The following is a 20,953-nucleotide window of genomic DNA, read 5'->3' on the forward strand; positions in this document are numbered from 1 at the left end:
TTTATTTTTTAAGATTTTATTTTGAAGTAATCTCTACATCCAACGTGGAACTCAAACTTACAAGGTCGAGATCGAGAGTTGCACATTCTACAGACTGAGCCAGCCAGGAGCCCCTAGAAACGGTTTTAAATTATTACCTCTCATTAGACTGCCCAGTTGTACACTCGCTCATTGGAATTTACTTCTGCTTCAACCCCAGTTCTTTGAAAAATGCAGGAATTTTTCTCATTAAAATATTAGCTTGACCCGAAGATATCAGAAAGTTAGCTGCCTTAGCATTAGTTATTGCAGTCTGAGACCTCCTGAGAAGTTTAAAAACCCAGATTAAATATAGCAAAATATGAACAGGAAACCTAGTTTGCAAATCATTTAATAACTATAATTGTATAGAATTTTCAAATCAGTCCCTTTTCAATTAATTTTTTTCTGAATTAAGGACCAAATTTGTGAAACAAAATATATAACATGGCCCTCGAAAGAACTGTTAAATTGTAGATTAGCTCCAATGCAAAACTTCTGTCTGCGTTAAAGAGAGGGAGATCCACAGTAAACCCATGCGGTAGGTAGGTCCTACCTACTGATCCCTATTGAACAGAAGAGGAAGATGAGCCTCAAAAAGATTAAGTAACCTACCAAAGGTCACACGGTCACGAATGACAGTATCTTGCTGGGTACTGCATACTTTGTAACTTTTAAAGGAAGATTAATTTTAAGTTGAGTACTAGTCATTACTTACCAAATGAATACACTAATGTGATTAATGACAAAATATTTCACTGATGTTAGTCTTACAGAAAGTGTAAAGGGAAACCAAAATTAAGGACTCCAGATTCACCACGTAGGCCCCTCTCAAATACCAAATATTCCTAATTTTCCTTATCCTACTACTGGAGGGGAAAGGGGAATCTTGTTAGGGCTTAAACAACAAAACAAAAAAACCCCAAAACACACGTACACACAGCAATTCCATTCCTGGATATGAAACCAAAGGAACTGAAAACAGGTATTTAAACGCTTAGATACAAATGTTCATAGCAGTACTATTTGCAATGGCCAGAAAGTGGAAAAAGTCCAAACGTTCAAGAGGTAAATGCATAAATGCCATGTAGTATCCACGCAAGGAAATCTTTTCAGCCATTAAAAGGAGTGAAGTACTGATACAGGCTACGACTTAGATTAACCTTGAAAATACGCTAAGTGAAGGAAGCCAGACACAAAAGGTCGCATACCGTATGCTTCCATTGACAGGAATTTTCCAGAATAGGTAAATCCAGAGACAGAAAGCAGATTAGTTGTTGCCGGAGGGCTGGGATGTGGAGGAGGGCGCGGGGAGTGACTGCTTAATGGGCGTGGCGTCTCCTTTGGGGTGGTGAAAATGTTTTGGAACTAGATGGTGATGGCTGCACAACATTGTGAACGTACTAAACACCACTGAATTGTACATTTCTGATTTTTATAGGACATGAGTTTCACCTCAATCAAAAACAATGCAGACTAGGGGTGCCTGGCTGGTTCCGTTGGTAGAGCATGTGACGTTTGATCTCGGGGTCCTGAGTTCAAGCCCCACGTTGGGTGTAGAGATCACTTGAACAAACAAAAATGCAGAATAATGAAATAATGATGATGGACCATAAAATCCTACATGGGTAGCAGGCAATTTGCTTTTTCTTGGCTTGTTAAAATTTCAATGAGTTTTTGACTGCTATAAACCAATATATAAAAAGTTACCCATTAAGAGTTCCAAATAAGGCATTCATGAAGCTGAGGTCCCTAATGTGTCCAGTTGGCAGAGCACCTAGTAGAGTTTACAGTATATGAGAAGCTTCAGAAGTGTTTCAATTTGTATAAAGTGCAAAGGGAAAGAAAACTGAGACATACATGAAAAAAATATAAAGTGGCCCGAGCCTAGCAAATAAGCTAGCATATACACACGCATGGGGAAATCTATATATTTGAGCATGCAGAGAAATATAAACACTTGAGAGTATGTTTTTCCTCGTAACTTATTTTGTGTTTCTCCAAAAACAGAAGAGTAAATAATAGTTACAGTCACCACCTACTGGGTTGCAGCAAAGAGGTCACACATGGTGGGGAGGGCTGGGGCGGGGGGGCTCTAGCTGCCACCTTCAATTACTTCCCTGGTGAAACAAAGCAGGAGGTTAAGTTACTCCAGGAGACTCTCAACAGGGCTCCCATTGTTCCAAGCTCACAACTGAGGGATACAATGGGCCCCTTTCATATGGAGGCCCTACAGGCTGGAGGAATGGTCCCTTAGTGACAACTTTTTGTTGGGACATGGAATTTTCATAAACACGGACTTGCCCAAATATGTGTTAATTAGTTTTTAAAAACAGCACAAAATAAAGAAATAAAACTCAATGGACACTAAACTGAGAGTCAGGATGCCCAAGTCTTATAAACCAGCTCTGTCTCGGATGTGACTTTCAGCAAGTCAACTTGTTCTCTCTGAGCCTCAGTTTCCTTGATTATAAAATGAAAATGACTTCCAAGATCACTTAGAACTCTAAAATTCTAAAAACACACAGGACGTCTATTGATGTTGGTACACTATTCACTCCAACAAGTGGGGATAAATTATGAGCAGAAAAGAATCATTAGTTCACATCTTTTCATTTACTATCAGCACTTAAAACAAGGAGGCTTAATAAAAACAGGCAGAGAGACTGTTTTCTGTTCCTTCTCTCAAACACACAAGACATGATGAATAAGGCCCAATGGGTTCCTCATCCCACCCATCTGGGATCACTCAGGCAAGTAGCCCTGAAGCACAACGAGGAAGGGTATAACCAGAAGCCACAAGTATGTTTTCCGTCACCGTTTCTCAGGTTATCAATGTATTTCAAGAATCTCTTGATTTCTTTGCAATGATTCAAAATCCCTATGAGACAAATGCCATTTACAGCAAGAATGAGATCAATGTCCCAAGCTTCCACACCATGTCATTTTTTTGTTTTTTCGACCTCAAAACTTGCCAATGCAAGAACTTTGTCTCCAGAGCCTAAGGAGAAATAAACATAATAAACAAAGGTTATTTCAAATGCATTTAAAGTTCCATAGCTATTGAAACAGAAAATAAAACTCGCTTCTATAATCAGAGCATTACCCCTAAGCTTTCCCAGTACCAATTCCCAACTTCCTTTCCCCTGCACAAATATCTCACACACAGAGGATGATTTATTGGTTACAAATCCTTACTTCAACTTACTTACTTCACTTACTTTATTTTTAAGTAATCTCTACCTGCAATGTGGGGCTCAAACTCACGATCCCAAAATCAAAAGTTGTATGCTCTACACTGACAGCACAAAGCCTGCTTGGGATTCTCTCTCTTCCTCTCTCTCTCTGCCCCTCCCCTATTCACTCTGCCTCTGTTTCTCTCAAAATTAATAAATAAATAAACTTTAAATTAAAAAAAAAAAAAAAAAAGAAAAGAAAAGAGTTACATGCTTTACTAACTGAGCCAGCCAGGTGCCCCCTTACTCTAACTTTAAATGTGAAATAGAGGGGCACCTGGCTGGCTCAGTCAGTTGAGCATCCGATTTTGGCTCAGGTCATGATTTCATGGCACATGAGTTCGAGCCCCGTGTCAGGCTCTGTGCCGACAGCTGGGAGCCTGGAGCCTGCTTCGGATTCTGTGTCTCCCTCTCTCTCTGCCCCTAACCCACTCGCACTGTCTCTGTCTCTCTCAAAAATAAACATTAAAAAAAAAAAATTAAAAAAAAAATGTGAGATAGAATATATAAAATTTTAGTTTACTTTATATTTATATTTAGCTGACAAATATTTTTAAAATATTAGACTATATTAACTTATTTTTAATTAAAAAAATTTTTTTTTCTTAATGTTTTTATTTATTTTTGAGACACAGAGAGACAGAGCATGAGCAGGGAAGGGGCAGAGAGAGAGGGAGACACAGAATCGGAAGCAGGCTCCAGGCTCTGAGCCATCAGCACAGAGCCCGATATGGGGCTCGAACTCACAGACTGTGAGATCATGACCTGAGCCAAAGTCGGACACTCAACCGACTGAGCCACCCAGGTGCCCCAATTTAAAAATATTAGGAAATAAACCTAATACGAGGGATTTATAAAGAAAACACTTCTGGTTTTACCTCAATTTTTTTTTTTTTTTTTTCTTAAGTAGGCTTCATGCCCAGCACGAAGCTCGATGCAGGGCTTGAAATCAGGACCCTGAGACCACAACCTGAGCTGAGATCAAGAGTCAGAGTGAGCCACCCAGGCGCCCCTGGTTTTACCTCTAAACTCAAGATAAGGCCATCCTGTTATCTCACTCATGGTATCCATCAATGTGAGCAGTAATGCCTGGACAGCTTTCAGAAATACGAGGAGACTCACCGAGGTCTGTAGACACTTTCTCAAACTGGCTGAGTATAGCACCTGCATTTGCTGACAAGAAGGCCTCATCATCTGCGGTCAGCTAAACAAAACAAAACAAAACAAAACAAAGCCCGAGAGAGCGGATTCGAATGGTAACAAGAGGTTCTAGGAACCACCTTTAAGAATGTCTCAGGACCACAAACTAGATCACAGCTCACAAAGTTCTGTACCAAATACTTTGTACCTTTTCTTTATACCTAATATATTAAATTAAATATAGGTACCTTCTCTCCAAGTTTCCTGAGAGCTGTTAGTATCTCCACTTTCTGTTGAGTGTACAGGCCTCTTTCCAGCTTTCCTACCATGAGATCTCTATCCATCTGAAATGGATGAATGCAAAGAATATGGTACTTAAGTTAAAAAACATTGTGTCCAGGGCGCCTGGGTGGCTCGGTCTGTTAAGCATCTGACTCTGGCTCAGGTCATTATCTCACAGTTCATGAGTTTGAGCCCCATGTGGGGCTCTTTACTGTCAGTGCAGGGCCCACTTCAGATCCTCTACCCCTGCTCGTGCTCGTTCTCGCTCTCTCAAAAATAAATAAAAAAACATTAAAAAACAAAACAAAACATTTTATCCATAAAATCCAGATTTTCAGATCTACTTTTTTTGAGAGCGAGTGAGCAGGGGAGGGGAGGAGAGAGAGGAGGAGAGAGAATCCCAAGCAGACTCTGCACTGTGAGCGCAGAGCCCAATGCAGGGCTCGAACCCACTAACTGCGAGATCACGGCCCAAGCCAGAATCAAGAGTGGGCTGCTTAAGCAGGCGCCCCCAGATCTACTTCTTCTTAAAGAAAAAAGATCCTCTAGCTGACTATTATAAAGAACTATAGAATCAATTCAAGGCAAACATGTCAGAAATACAGTTACACGGTTCTAATAAATCTTTTAAGATTTTATTTTTTAAGTAATCTCTCTATCCAACATGGGGCTCGAACTCACAACCCCAAGATCAAGGGTCACATGCTCCACCGACTGAGCCACTCAGGCGCCCCTCAGTTCTAATAAATCTTAATGCTAATCACAACCACTGCCTTGATTATAAACTTTACTGAGGAACTGGTAGGTCAACACCTTCCTTTAGAGAGAAGCTATCCTCCAAGCACTCATTCCCTTAAACTGAAGTGTGGTCTATAGGCTTGAATGAGATAACTGGGATCAGGTCTCCAGGAATGTTGGTTAAATATCACCTCTATCACCAGAAACACTGATAGCCTGTAGAATGCCTGGGTACGATTCCATGTGCTTTACACACATTACATGTTACACATAGTATGTGCTTTACGCATATTATTTCATTTACTCCTCATAACAACCTTAAGAGGTAGGAACTACTATTATCACCTTTTTATAGACAGGGAAACTGAGGCACAAATAGGTTGAATAACATAACTTCTTCAACTTCAATAATAATAGTAATAATATTTACTAAAAAGTTTATTGGGGCACCTGGGTGGCTCAGTTGGTTAAACTTCCAACTTCGGCACAGGTCATGACCTCACAGTTCGTGAGTTCGAGCCCCGTGTCGGGCTCTGTGCTGATAGCTGAGCCTGGAGCCTGCTTTGATTCTGTATCTCCCTCTCTCTCTCTGCCCGCCCCCCCCCCCCCATTCGCGCTCTGTCTCTCTCTCTTTTTTTTTTTTTTTTTTTTTTTCAACGTTTATTTATTTTTGGGACAGAGAGAGACGGAGCATGAACGGGGGAGGGGCAGAGAGAGAGGGAGACACAGAATTGGAAACAGGCTCCAGGCTCTGAGCCATCAGCCCAGAGCCCGACGCGGGGCTCGAACTCACGGACCGCGAGATCGTGACCTGGCTGAAGTCGGACGCTTAACCGACTGCGCCACCCAGGCGCCCCTGTCTCTCTCTCAAAAATAAACAAACAAAACATTATTAATTGTGTTAAAAACTATTAAAAGTAACTTCCCTAAGGTCACATACCTCCACCATAGAGCAGGGATACAAATCCTGCCAGTCTGACCCAAGTCCATGCTATGCTACTGAATTATCAGTGATTGTAAATCACTTGTTAATGCCTTAATTATATTCAAGTCTATACACAGACTTTCTCAAATCCAGGTTTATAGAGATGTTTGAAATTCTTAGATGAGAAAGGCTACATGCACAAAAAGCAATGCTGCTAATGAATTCTAGATGGGATTTCAACTCGGCTTCAGAAATAAATGGTAAAACCTTAAAGTTGGGGTTCGAGTAGAAGCACTTAGTAGCAATTTAAACTGCCATATGTTTACACCTCTATATTCAATAATTGCTCAAAAGACTAATTTTGTCAGAAAACTGTGGGTTGTGGCTCTCAAATCAACTGATCAATTTTTTTTTTTTTGGTAGCTGACTATTTTCTAGAGCAGTTTCAGGTTCACAGCAAATTGTGTAAACATGCAAAAATTTCCCGTATCCTCCCTGCCCCCCACTCATGCACAGCCTCCCCATGATTTTTCATCATCCACCAGAGTGGCTCACTGACACCACACAATCCCCCCAAGTCCACAGTCTATACATTAGGGTTCACTCTTGGTGGTGGTGTACATTCTCAACTGACCAATTTTTAAACTTCAGACTAACATAATGAGCAAATTCTGGAGCTGATAAAAAAATACGCACAGCAATTAAATCAATGTAAAGAAATTTTACCTCCGCTAACCTTGTCCGAAGTTGACCTGGTTGTTTCTTCGCAAATAATCTGATGACCTCTGGGGTTTTAAAGGCCTGGCTGATAGCTGCCTGGATAGCCTAGGATACAAGAAGGTAAAAACTAAGCCAAATATTCCAATGAATCAGACATTACAGTAATTGACTGATGAGTTTTCAATTACTAACAGGTCGTCTTTGTTCATCAAACACCGTTATAATTTTAGTTTCTGTTTGCTATGCTGTTGTATTGATAAGCAGACACTCATCTGGAAGTTAAACCCCAAAAAAGGGTTTCTATCTTAAATATACTTATAAAAAAAGGGGAAAAAGACAAACTGTGTCACTAGTGTAAGTAAATTATGCTCACCAGTTGCATTCCACTGAGCTCATCTACCAAAGTCATATTTCCAGACATGATTTTCTTCAGTGAATCATTAAATTCACTTAGTTGCTCCAGAGTTTCCTTTTTGGTTTCTTCATATTCATCTGTATCAAGTTCCTCTCTGAAGTACAGCAAACATAGAAAAACAGAGTTCTAAGTGAAAAAAAAAGCAATCTTATATTTGGACTCTAAGACTTCAGATACATATATTTACAAAAAATATACCGAGAGACAAGGCTGAAAGAAAACAACAAAATGCTAATAACGGATGTGTTCAGATGTTAGTAATACGGTCGCTTTCCTGCAATGTGGTTACCTTGATAATTAACCATATTTCTTTTACCAAAATGAGGCACACTTAACAAACCACATAATAACTTCCTTTTAAGCACTCTACGAATCAATGCGTAACCTTGGGCAAGACACTTAACACAGCTGAGTCTCATTTTCTTGATCTATAAGCCACAGATAATGATAGTACTACCTTACAGGGCTGCTACGAGCATTAAATGAAATATAGAAAGTGCTTGACAAACAACAGGGCTTGACAAAGCAGCCATTTCATTTATGACCATCACTGATGGTAGATAAAATTCTGCGCACCTTGAAACACAATAGCAATGCACCACCTATCGTCTGTGAACGAGGCTATTTTTATTCACTACTCGAACAAGCCATTTATTAAACATTCACTACAAATTCAACGACAGCTACCACTTATTGAGCATCGGCTCTGGGCCAAGTATTGTTTTGGCCCCTTGACTTGAAATATTTACAACAACCTTTCAAAGTAGTTAAAAAAGGCAATGAACACTTTTGGTCCTTGGAACAGTTGAAGTTGAAAAGACACTAGAAGTTCAAGTAGTATCTTCTCAGCTTGATACCAAGCAGGCCTATTTTAAACACCAAAGAGAAGGTAGGTGTTAGTTATTATTTTCACTTCACACTCAGGGAAATGGAAACTTAAGGGGGTTACCTTTATGACTCCAAGGCTTGCCCTGAGTTTATTTCTCCAACAGACAAAGCACTGTGAAGAACACTACAGGGGAAACCAAAATCACACACGGGCCTGCACCCAGAGCTTGTAATCTAGCTGCAGAAAAAAGCCACTGGACTGCATAGCAGCATTCAGTTACTCTCACCTGCATTCCTCCAGATCTTGTAATTGCTGCATTAGTCTATCCAACTGTTCTTCTAAATTCTGCTTTAATTTGCTTGTCTCTGTCTTTCCTCTGGAAGCCATTTTGATCTCTAGGAAGAACAATAAGCCCACATACAGTATATATTTGGTTATTTGAAATGATTCCACATTCCAGTGCAATTCACAATGGGCTATGTTCATTCTGAGCTACAGGTGTGGGAAAGAGAGTTGTGCAAAGAGAATTTCATTTTAGGTACAGAAGTTTAAACTTCTATACTAGTAACACCCCACAAGAATGCCTGGCAGTCTTCTTACCTGACTTGACAAATTAATTAAAAGTCTTCACTATTGGTCCATCTTACTTTAAACAGATCTGATAGTTAAAAACACAATCTTTTAAAAATGTTTATTTATTTTTGAGGGAGAGGGCAGACGTGTGAGCAGAGAGGGGCAGAGAGAGGGGGACAGAGGATCCAAAGCGGATGACAGCAGTGAGCCGGGTGTAGGGCTCAAACTCATGAACCATGAGATCATGACCTGAGCTGAAGTTGGATGTTCAGCCAACTGGGCCACCCAGGCACCCCTGAAAACACAATTTTATAAAGAAATAGATTAGGACTGGGACACCTGGGTGGCTCAGTTGGTTGGGCATCCAACCCTTGCTCAGGTCATGACCTCATGGTTGGTGGGGTTGAGCTCTGCATGGGGTCTGCACTGCGGAGCCCGGTTGGGATTCTATCTTTCTCTGCCCCCCTTCTGCTTGCATATTCCCTTTCTCTCTCAAAATAAATAAATAAAAACAGTAAAAAAAAAAAAAAAAGAAAGAAATCTTTTTGCTTTACAAAAAGATTCATTGTAACATTCTTTTTCATTCTTAGTAAGTATTCTCTAGGACTCAGAACATTCCTGGGGCGCCTGGGTGGCTTAGTCAGTTGAGTGTCTGACTTCGGCTCAGGTCATGATCTCGCAGTTTGTGGGTTCGAGCCCGGCATCGGGTTCTGTGCTGACAGCTCAGAGCCTGGAGCCTGCTTCAGATTCTGTCTCCCTCTATCTCTGCCCCTCCCCCGTTCATGCTCTGTCTCCAAAATAAATAAACATTAAAAAATTAAAAAAAAAAAAAAAAAAAAGAACACTCCTAGCATTGTCTTGTTGGTTTTATGTGCATTTACCTAATAACTTGCGGGCACTGACAATTTTTGCTGTGAATTTCTCCTTTGGAAATATGCCCCTGGATTATTTTTCTCTTACTGATTTACAGCAGTATGAAGCCTTTGCAGTTATGTTGCAAATATTCTCTCATCTCTTGACTTTAAATTTTACTTATTGGTGTGTTTTTTTTGTCATAATAAATTATTATTTTAAGTGTTTATTTTTGAGAGAGAGGGTGTGTACGTGCACACGTGTGCGAGCAGGGGAGGGGCAGAGAGACAGGGAGACAGAGGATTCGAAGCAGGCTCTGCGCCAACAGCAGAGAGCCTGATGAGGGGCTTGAACTCATGAACTGTGAGATCATGACCTGAGCCGAAGTCGGACGCTTAAGTTGACCCACCCAGATGCCCCAATGATAAATTATTATTTTTAATGGCCAAATCTGTCTTCTTCTTTAAGACTTATTAGTTTTATGTCCCGTGAAGGCAGGCCCTAACCATCTCAAGATTTTAAAAAACACCCTATTTTGTATTCTAAGACTTACATAAATTTTTCTTTTTACATTGTTTTTTTTTTTTTTTTTTTTGAGACAGAGAGAGAGCAAGTTAGTGAGGGGTAGAGAAAGAGAATCCCAGGAGGGGCAGAGGGAGGGAGAGAGGGAAAGAGAGAGAGAGGGAGAGAGTGAGAAGTGGGCCTCATGCTCACCTGAAGTGGGACTCGAACTCACAAACCGGAGATCATGACCTGAGCCAAAGTCAGTTGCTTAACGACTGGGCCACCCAGGCACCCCTACATTCAGCTCTTTAAGCCACTTCAACTCTTTTTGTTAATGCTATGAAATACGAGTCTAACTTCTATTTTCTTTCAAAGGAGGAGCGAGTTGCCCCAACACTGTTTATTAGTCAGTATTTATGCCACTTTTAATGTAGACTCAGTAGAAAGACTCACGTCTGTTTCACTGAGAACATTCTGGTCGTAAGACTACCTTGTTATTTTGTCAGCTATAAAGCTGGTACAGTGATAACTGATAGGGAGTTGCATTTATTATTGCGGAATTTTCTTTCCCCAGTAATTCTTGGCTATTCCTATGCATTTTCTCTTCTGGATGAATTTAAGAATCAGAGTGTCAAGTTCCCTTAAAAATGCAATGAAGGGGTGCCTGGGTGGCTCAGTCGGTCGAGCATCTGACTTCGGCTCAGATCATGACCTCACGGCTCAGCAGGTTGAGCCCTGCATCGGGGTCTGTCCTGACAGCTTAGAGCCTGCAGCCTGCTTCCGATTCTGTGTCTCCCTCTCTCTCTGCCCCTCCCCATTTGTGCTTGGTCTTTCAAAAAAAAAAAAAAAAAAATTAAAAATTAAAAATTAAAAAAAATGCAATTGATTGGGGTGCCTGGGTGGCTCAGTCAGTTGAGTGTCTGACTTCGGCTCAGGTCATGATCTTGCATTTGACGAGTTCGAGCCTGGCATCGGGCTCTGTGGGGAGAGCTCAGAGCCTGGAGCCTGCTTCAGATTCTGTGTCTCCCTCTCTCTCTGCCCCTCCCCTGCTCATGCTCTGTCTCAAAAATAAACAAACATTTAAAAAAAAAATGCAACTGAGGGGCGCCTGGGTGGTGCAGTCGGTTAAGCGTCCGATTTCAGCCAGGTCACGATCTCGCGGTCCGGGAGTTCGAGCCCCGCGTCGGGCTCTGGGCTGATGGCTCAGAGCCTGGAGCCTGTTTCCAATTCTGTGTCTCCCTCTCTCTCTGCCCCTCCCCCATTCATGCTCTGTCTCTCTCTGTCCCAAAAATAAATAAACGTTGAAAAAAAAAAAAAATTAAAAAAAAATGCAACTGAAATTTTGAGAGGGATTACATTAAAATTAGAGCCTAATATACAGATCTGTATCCCTGAAATTTGAATCTTCCTGTCAAACAACATATCACTCCATTTATCTTGGCTTTCTTTCACAATCTTTAAGTTTAAAAGTATTGTTTTGGGGGCGCCTGGGTGGCTCAGTCGGCTGGGCGTCAGACTTCGGCTCAGGTCATGATCTCGCGGTCCGTGAGTTCGAGCCCCGCGTCGGGCTCTGTGCTGACAGCTCAGAGCCTGGAGCCTGTTTCAGATTCTATGTCTCCTTCTTCCTCTGACCCTCCCCTGTTCATGCTCTCTCTGTCTGTCTCAAAAATAAATAAATGTTAAAAAAAAAAAAGTATTGTTTTGTTAACAAAGGCCTTGAACGTTGGCTATTCTTCGACATTTTATATATATTTTTTGTTAATACTGGGAATAGACTTCTTGTTATTACAATTTCTTTTTTTTAATGCTTTATTTTTGAGAGAGTGTGAGTGGGGGAGGGGCAAAGAGAGAGGGAGACAGAGGATCTGAAGCTGGCTCTGCACTGAGAGCAGTGAGCCCAATTGGGGCTCGAACTCATGAATCATGAAATCATGACCTGAGCCGAAGTCAGACACTCAACAAATGAGCCACCTAGGCACCCATTATTACAATTTCTAATTATTGCGGGGCACCTGGTTGGCTCAGTTGGTAGACCATGCAACTTTTGATCTTCGGGTTATGAGTTCATGCCTGGTGTTGGGCACAGAGATTACTTAAAAATGTTTTTTTCTGATTATTGCTAGTGTAGAGAAAAGCTGCTGCTTTTGGTGTGTTGATACTGTATGCGTTTATCTCAACATTTATTGTCTTTAAGGGGGGCCTGGGTGGCTCAGTTGGTGAAGAGTCTGACTCTTGGTTTTGGCTTAGGTCATGATCTCACAGTTCATGGGTTTGAGCCCTGAGTTGGGCTCTGCACTGGCCTGTTTGGGATTCTTTCTCCTTCTCTGTCTCTCCCCAGAACTCTCTCATTCAACATAAATAAGTAAACTTAAAAACAACAACAACATAGTGTTTAAGTTTTTCCATTTATAAAAATTAAACTCACATTTCTTTCAGGAAACATGTTTTGCTTAATATCAGGTATAATGATTCATCAAAACCTAAATCCTAGGGTAATTTATTAGAGCATTTACAATTTTCCTACACATAATCACTACCAGATGATCTGGTATGTGAACCTCAATGAAGAGAATTCCTTACGTTATATTTCAAAATAGAATGTAATCAGTGAAAATCTATTCTTACTGCCATAGCTGTTAAAATTGGCTTAAGTCATCTACAGTGATTAATGATACAGAAATATAAACGAGCTACATTATAGCCAGAAGTGTAACTTGTTATAGCTGTATGTCATGTATAATAGGTTAGCCAAAAGTCTAATTTATTACAGCTATGCTTCACGTATAATTTCCCCTGGGAAATACACATTTAAATTTTATTTTAGGCTCAGTTGGCTAAGCGTTTGACTTGGGTTTCTGCTCACATCATGATCTCATGGTTTATGGGATTGAGCCTCACATTGGAATCTGTGCTGACAGTGTAGTCTGCTTGGGATTGATTCTCTCTTTCCTTTTCTCTTGGCCTCTCCCCTGTTTGCATGTGTGCACTAGCGCTCTCTCTCTGGTTCTCAAAAATAAGCATTTAAGTAAGTAAGTAAGTAAATAAATAAGTAAATAGGAGCATCTGGGTAGCTCAGTCAGTTGAGTGTTGGTCTTCGCCTTAGGTCATGATCTCACAGCTCATGGGTTCAAGTCCTGTGTCGGGCTCTGTGCTGACAGCTTGGAGCCTGAAGCCTGCTTCGGATTCTGTGTCTCCCTCTCTCTCTGCCCCTCCTCTGCTTGTGCCCTGTCTCTCTCTCGAAAACAAATAAACATTAAAATAAGTAAGTAAATAAACAAATAATAAATAAATAAATTTTCTTTCAGGGGCACCTGGATGGCTCAGGTGGTTGAGCATCTGACTCTGTGATCGTGGCTCAGGTCACAATCTCAGGGTTGTGGGATTGGAGCCCTGAGTTAGGCTCCACACTGAGCCTGGAGCCTGCTTGACATTCTCTCTCTCTCTCCCTCTGCCCCTCTCCCCTGCTTGCAAGCTTTCTCTCTCAAAAAAAAAAAAAAAAAAAAAAAAAAAAAGAATGAGCAGGGGAGGGACAGAGAGAGACGCAGAATTCAAAGCAGGCTCTGCGCTGCCAGCTCAAATTCTCACCAGGGGCTTAAACTCCCCAAACGTGAGATCATGACCTGAGCGGAAGGTCAACGAACTGAACCACCCAGGCGCCCCTTTACTTCTTTATACATCAGCAGCTACAATAACGTTGGGCAGACAGAAGGTCTGGATACATAATTGGTAAATGAATAATGATTGCTTCTTCCATTGCATCTCACATCTTATTCTCTTCTTAGCACTTATTTCTGCCTTAAGTTATATGTGCTTTCATTATAGCACATTGATTATTGGCCTTTCTCTTCAGACTATAAACTCTCAGGAGAAAATGAATTTGATTCCTCTTTTAGCACCCTCAGCACTTAGTAGAGAATAGATATTCAATAACTGGATAAAGTGTATAAGGGCACCAGCTATTTTAAAGAGGTAAAACTATTTTAAGTAAATTTCAGGGAAGATGGGGCACTTCAAAAGCCGCATCCTGGCACTGCTCATTATTTGAAATTTATCCAGAAAGATTAACTCGCTGGCACCACCTAGTAGTCAATAAAGGCGGTGCACCTTTCACAAAACTGCCGAAAAGGGCGCTCAAAAACCGCAATCTGGAGCGGAAGATGCTCGTTTCACGCTCACCTGGCCTCCTAGCACTTTGAACTCCGCACAGTGTGGCCCGGTCCCAAAGTGCATAAACCTCCAACTGTTGAAGTTCCAAGTGTCACAAACTTGACGAAAGCCAAATTGTTCATCAGGGCTACAAGAAGCTCAAAGTTCAAACCACTTGGAGGTGGAGTCGGCTGAGGAATAGGAAACCATCATCAAGTAGTTTCATTTACTTGACATAAACTTGGCCTAAAGCAGTCCAGGTAACTTCCACTTGAGCAGCCTGCGCTCGAAACACACCCTTCCCGTTTCAGGAAGACACCATGGGGAGGAGGAGAGCGGGGCAAGGGAGGGAGGGAACCCGTTTTCTCCCTCCACTGCGCCTCGGGCGGCCTTTCTGAGACGTTCCCTAGAGAGGTCGCGGGCGTCACTGAGGAAAGCCCGGCACCCCCGCACGCCTGGGGGGAAGCCGTCAAACCCAGAAGCAGGGAAAAGATAAGGGCGGAGGGCACACGTTTTCCCCGCTGGACGTGAGCAGCGTCGGGACCTCAACCATCCGGACGCGTCGGGGAGCAGCTCCGGCCACAGCCCCAAATCCCGTCCCCACGGGGGAGCTTGAAGCTCCCGCACTTGGGTCCTGCGGCGGCCAGGCTCGACTAGGCCCCACCTGCCAGCAGGGGTCGCCGGGAACCCCCGCCCCCGAAACTCTTCCGGCTCCCCCCAGACCAGAAACCGAACAACCTCCCGGGTCCCTCGGGGTCCCCTCGGCGCCCCCTCGGCGCCTCCGCCACCGCGTCGGTCCCAAAGCTGGGAGCCAGGGGCCCCGCCTACCTGAGGGTCCGGGCCGGGCGGACGCTCGCAGTAGGAGCACTTCCGCCAGACGCACACACTTCCGGCCCCCAGGAGCCAATGAGGATGCGGGCGCGGGTGTTTCCCTTTCTGGGGTCCGGGCTGCGGGTCCTCTCCGGGAGGATTCGGGCCGGTCGACCCTGAGGACGTGCGTGGTAAGCCCCCTGGCTGGAGCCCTTGAGAAACCAGGCTTTAGGGGAGGCAGCCCGGGACTCTTTTTGTCGCACGCCGAGGGGAGTTCAAGATGGCGGGGTCTTTGAGGGGCAGATATAGCGGTCCTCGAGGCAAGGTCACACTCAAGCTTGGGGCAAGGAGTCTTGCCCCTTTATTCTTTCCATCTTAACGTGGAACCAAAAGACTCGCTAAATGTTCCTCTGGCCCCCTCTGAACAGGTAAAAAATAAATAAGCGAGTAAAGTAAGTAAAGTCAGTCAGTCAATCAATCAGTCCTTTTCTAGAGGCTTCTTGTGTTTGGCGGAGGTGGGTGGAGGGCGGAGGAGAAAGTTCTCCATTCTGGAGGACTTCTGTTTCCTCCGAAATCCCTTTTCCACGTGTAAAGGCGAGACCCATCTTCCCAGAAGCGGATCGACACGTCCCTTGACACTACTCGCTCTTGGGCAACAAGTTAAAAGTTACTGATAAAACTGGGCGGAAACCATTTTCTGGTGTTCCCAGCCCTTCTCCTTGAGTCCGTGGTCCCCAAGACCACATCAGGCTTGATGGCAAACTTGTTGCAGAGGTGTTGCCTTTAAAACTTTGGGTTTTTTAAAAAATTAATTTATTTTTTTTTGAGAGAGCGTGCGGGAGAATCCCAAGCAGGCTCCATGCCGTCAGCGCGGAGCCTGATTTGGGGCTCGATCTTGGGAACGGAACTGTGGGATTATGACCTCTACTAAATCAAGAGACGATGGCTTAACCCACTGAGCCCTCCAGGTCCCCCCCTCCCCCAAGGGTGTTGTCTTTAAAGCTATTCCAGCTACGCCAAACAGAGGTTACCATAGAATCCTACCAGAAGGAATTACTTCTGCCAGTTCTAATTGTAGAATTTCCTACTTATTACCATAAATTGCTTTTCAGAGTTACAATTTGGATGTGAAATCACTGTTCCAGCCCAACTGAAGACTGTTGACGCAGTTGGAATGGTTCCCATAACCTACCTTGCAAAAACGCTTCAGGTTCACAGAATTTCCTTTGTGAAAGTAAGTGACTGTTACATTAATGCAATTATCTCTGATTTTCGATACGTGCATTGAGTGACGCGGAGCTCTCGGAGACAAATAGGATCGGTGCCAAACAAAACAAAACTGAAAAATATTCTTTGTTTCCCAGATTGAGGAACTTGCTAAATAAACATTTGCTCATTGTGTACTTCCCCTAATTTTGATGATGACGATGATAGGGTGTTCTGTTCAGGCATTTGTGTCTGTCTGAGTATAAGTGGTGGTGGTAGCTGTGGAGGAGGGGCCTCCCCTGATCATGCACTGTGCTTACCTGCTCCTCTTTCTCGGTGACTTGATTTGACCTAGCACTTCTGTGCTGACGGTGTTCTTTGGGTTCTTGTTTAGAGCTAACGGATAATGAAAAGCGTTCCTAGAGCATAAGTGAGAGAACTTGGTTTGGGTCCCAGTTGTCAAACAAAAATAGAATCCAGGTTTTGGAGGGGGGTGGGGAGGGAAGAGAAGAAATTGTAAAAAAAAAAAAAAAAAAAAAAAAAGGGTAACATGTTAGGTTGGTAGTTACTGGAGAGAGCATTGGGGGAAATAACCTCAGAGTTGGGAGTCATAACTGGGAAATACTACTTGGCAGCTGCAGGAGTTTAGGACATTTTAACTTGGACTTGGGATGGGAGCCCAGAGAGGATGGTTTGCTCCAACTAGGTAGGAAAAATGCTGGGGCAGGTGAAACTCGAGTGGCTTAACAAGAAGTACATGAGCCAAAGGCTCTCTGAACATGTGGACCTCTTTTAAACGTCTACCAGTAGATAGCTTGTACTGTGGTCAATTTTGTGACATAGTTAAGAGCATGAATTTTGTTTTTTAAATTTTAGAGAAAGAGACAGAGACAGACAGACAGAGTGGGGGAGGGGCAGAGAGAGAGGGAGACAGGGAATCTGAAGACTCCATGCTCTGAGCTGTCAATACAGAGCCTGAGGCAGGGCTTGAACCCACAAACCATGAGATCATGACCTGAGCCAAAGTTGGCTGCTCAACGAACTCAGCCACCTAGGTGCCCCAGTTTGTTTGTTTTCTTCTTTAACTTTAAATGAGCAATGATAGATGTCAAAGTCAAGGGGTTTTTTACTTTTTTTTTTTTTAATGCAAGCTCTACACCCAGTGTGGGGCTCAAACCCATAACCCTAGGATCAAGAGTTGCACACTCTAGGGGGGCCTGGGTGGCTCAGTCAGTTAAGGGTCTGACTTCAGCTCAGGTCATGATCTCACGGTTTGTGGGTTTGAGCCCTGTGTTGGGCTCTGTGCTGACAGCTCAGAGCCTGGAGCCTGCTTTGGATTCTGTGTCTCCCTCTCTTTCTGCCTGTCCCCTGCTCATGCTCTGTCTCTCTCATTAATTTATTTATTAATGTTATTAATAAATAAACATTAAAAAAAAATTTTTTTTTTTTAAAGTTGCACACTGTACTGACTGAACCAGCCAGGCACCCCTGGTATTTTTTTTTATATACTAAATTTAATGAGTTTAGTGCTTACTGTATTTATTTATTTATTGTTAAAGTTTATTTATTTAAGTAATCTTTACATCCAACATGGGGCTCAAACTCATGACCCCAAGACCAAGAGTTGCATGCTCCCCCGACTGACCCAGCCAGGTGCCCCTAATACTTATTTTTAGCTTCTCAAACTTCCCTTGACATCCTCCCAGAAAGCTGCTCATATGTACACATACCCTACATTTTGCTTATACATTCAGGGATGTTATATTCCTGAAGCCAGGCTCCAGATTAAGAACCCCAAAACAAAGCATTCCCCATAAAAATAGGTGCTCAACAGAAGATACTTCGCTTCTGAGCCAACATAGGTCATAGAGAATTTCCTTAGTCTGTGAGGTGGTTGTCTAAACTGTGCAGCAGCTAAAAGGTAGCACAGTTTCAGAATATTTCATAAATTTTACTCATATCGGAAAGAGCATAATTTATATTTCATACAGTATTAGTAGCATGAAATAAATGTTTCTTAATGAAATTAACTCTCATGAAACCAGGTTTGGTTTTGGGGGTAATAAAACCATTAAAGTAAATGAAAATTCAGTTTTATACGTTACGGGTTAGTTAAAATACTGTTTTAAATTATGTTTCAAGTTATGTTTATCAGTTAAGAAATGTGATTTTGGGGCTCCTGGGTGGCTCAGTTGGTTGGGCATCCGACTTCAGCCCAGGTTGTGATCTCATGGTTTGTGGGTTTGAGCCCTGCCTGCTGACAGCTCAGAGCCTGGAGCCTGCTTCAGATTCTGTGACTCCCTCTCTCTGCCCCTCCCCCACCCGTTCTCTGTCTCTCAAAAATAAACATTAAAAAAAAAAAAAAAGAAACGTGATTTTACTTTCTGAAGTTAGGAATGTTGCGTAACTTCAAGATACAGAAATAGGGGCGCCTGGCTGTCTCAGTCAGAAGAGCACATGGCTCTTAATTGTGAGTTCGAGCCCCATGTTGGGTGTAGAGATTACTGAAATTAATAAAAACTTGAAGGAAGGAAGGAAGGAAAGAAAGAATACGAAGCAGCCTTGGTCTTAAGCAGCCTCTTGTATTTAGAAACAGTTAAAATTTTCCCAACAGTGGGGCACCTGAATGGCTCAGTCAGTTAAGCGTCTGCCTCTTGATTTCAGCTCAGGTGATGATCTCTTGGTTTTGTGAGTTCGAGCCCCATGTTGGGCTCTGTGCACTGATCATGAGGAGCCTGCTTGGGATTCTCACTCCCCCTCTCTCTCTCTGCCCCTCCCGCACTCATGCTCTCTCTGTTTCTCTGAAAGTAAATAAACTTAAATAAATGTTCCAAATAGTGAAAAATAATTGGATTCTGAATATATTCTGAAGATGGAGCCATTAGGATTTCCCAATGGGGCGTGAGGGGCAAAAAAGCATTAAGGATGGTTTAGAGTACTTGGTCTTAGCAACTGGAAGGATGGAGTTGTCATTACCTGAAGTTTTCAGGTAGATCAGGTTTGGGGGGTGGGATAAGACAGATCAAAAAAAAAAAAAAAGGAAATTCCAATACAAATATTATTTGAGATATATTGATGTTTATCTGATATGTTAATCTTTGGTTAACGAAGTCAGGAGAACATAAAAGTTTATGTTACTTAAAAATTTTTTTCATGTCTATTTTTGTGAGAGAGAGAGGAAGGGAGCTCGAATGGGAGAGGGGCAGAGAGCGAGGAAGACACAGAATCTGAAGCAGGTTCCAGGCTCCCAGCTGTCAGCGCAGAGCCTGATGAGGGGCTCGAACTGTGAGATCATGACCTGAGCTGAAGTCGGATGCTTAACCAACTGAGTCACCCAGGCGCTCCTAAGTTGTGTTACTTTTAAAAAGTTTGTGTCAATCATAGTAAGAATTATTTCAGGGGCTTTCATGGTTAATGTATGGGTTACTCAGGTTTCTTTTTTTTCTCCAAGTTTTTATTTAAATTCCAGCTAGTAAAAATACATATTTGGTTTGTTTCTGAGGTATATATGTTTGTTAGTTTGTTTTATTTATTTATGTTTTTAAGTAAGCTCTACACCCAATGTTGGGCTTGAACTCACAACCCCAAGATGCAGAGTCACATGCTCTACCGACTGAACCAGCCAGGCGCCTGAGAATTTGGAGAGTTTTTTTTGTTATTTTTTGTTTTTTAAAGTAATCTCTACGCTTAACGTGGGGCTCGAATTCACAACCTGGAGATTGGGAGTTGCATGCTCTACAGACTAAGCCAGTCAGACGCCCCCATCAAGTTTCTAATTCCTAAGTTTCAACACTAGGTTTGAAATTTGGAAAGCACTCAGAAATGTCAGCATGTTGGATGGATAGTGTGTTTGTTAGGTAACTTCGCCTCCAGCAGGGGCCACCTGAATAGAGAAACAGGTGGAAACAGTCATTCCCACTTGTGAAGGTCTGTGCCTGTCATAGATGTGTTGGGAGATGTTTATATTGAATTTGATCCTCCTACCAATAGATAGTTCTTTTCCTCAAGAAATAGAGTTGTGTCTCCTTCCTAAAGATGTGGAGAGCATCTGTGATTAACTAGCTCCTACTAAGAAACCTCAGAATCTATGAATACACACAGAAAAAGCAAGAAGACAAAAACCATCATGTAGGTCAATTGGCCATTTTCTCTAGACATCAATCGACTGTTGTGATGCAAAAGATTTTTGTAACCCATGGGGAGGAGATTGTGGTTAGTTTTACTCTAAAATTTCCCACTACGTTTTTAAAGAACAATAAATTGTTCAAATACACAATGTGAATCACCGTTTTTTTTGAAACCAAACCTTTGTGAGGTTTTTAGGTGTTTTTTTGTTTTGTTTTTTTTGTTTTGTTTTTTTTTTGAGAGTGCTCCAAGTGTGTGAGGGGCAGAGAGAGAGAGAGCTAGAGGGAGAGAGAAGCGGGGCTCACCCGAAGCAGGGCTCATGTTCACCCGAAGTGGGGTTCGAGCTCACCCGGTGTGGGACTCCACCTGACACACTGTGAGATCATGACCTGAGCCCAAGTCAGATGCTTAACGGACTGAGCTAGCCAGGTGCC

General features: G+C 42.5%; 2 protein-coding genes and 1 long non-coding RNA gene across 7 annotated transcripts in view; 1 reads left to right on the forward strand and 2 right to left on the reverse strand.

The window, feature by feature from the left end:
- On the reverse strand, window positions 1–18,151 carry LOC123599795. Its single transcript, XR_006713290.1, has 2 exons — window positions 17,820–18,151; window positions 1–689 (listed from the first exon to the last, which is right to left on the reverse strand). It is a non-coding gene; the product is annotated as an uncharacterized LOC123599795 (long non-coding RNA).
- Window positions 2,616–15,216, reverse strand: LZIC (leucine zipper and CTNNBIP1 domain containing). 4 transcript variants are annotated; one of them, XM_045482088.1, is made up of 7 exons: window positions 14,409–15,216; window positions 8,590–8,698; window positions 7,433–7,568; window positions 7,066–7,164; window positions 4,643–4,738; window positions 4,377–4,458; window positions 2,616–3,019 (listed from the first exon to the last, which is right to left on the reverse strand). In XM_045482088.1, exons 2-7 carry the CDS (start codon window positions 8,688–8,690, stop codon window positions 2,961–2,963), a joined length of 573 nt encoding a protein of 190 aa, XP_045338044.1. In that variant the 5' UTR covers window positions 8,691–8,698; window positions 14,409–15,216; the 3' UTR covers window positions 2,616–2,960. The 4 variants fall into 4 exon arrangements, with proteins under 4 accessions (XP_045338044.1, XP_045338046.1, XP_045338043.1 ...); XM_045482090.1 differs by having other exon boundaries at window positions 14,467–15,190; XM_045482087.1 differs by having other exon boundaries at window positions 7,433–7,600; window positions 14,409–15,190.
- NMNAT1 (nicotinamide nucleotide adenylyltransferase 1) overlaps window positions 15,258–20,953 on the forward strand; it is a 27,382-nt gene continuing 21,686 nt past the window's right edge. Inside the window, exons 1-2 of one of the 2 annotated variants that reach the window (XM_045482084.1) lie at window positions 15,258–15,379; window positions 16,301–16,422. The gene's annotated coding sequence lies outside the window, so the exon portion shown is untranslated. Of the gene's footprint in view, window positions 15,617–16,300; window positions 16,423–20,953 lie in introns of both variants that reach the window. The other variant, XM_045482085.1, reaches the window with a different exon arrangement.

Source organism: Leopardus geoffroyi, chromosome C1, assembly GCF_018350155.1.
Source record: "Leopardus geoffroyi isolate Oge1 chromosome C1, O.geoffroyi_Oge1_pat1.0, whole genome shotgun sequence".
NCBI classification, from domain to species: Eukaryota; Metazoa; Chordata; class Mammalia; order Carnivora; family Felidae; genus Leopardus; species Leopardus geoffroyi.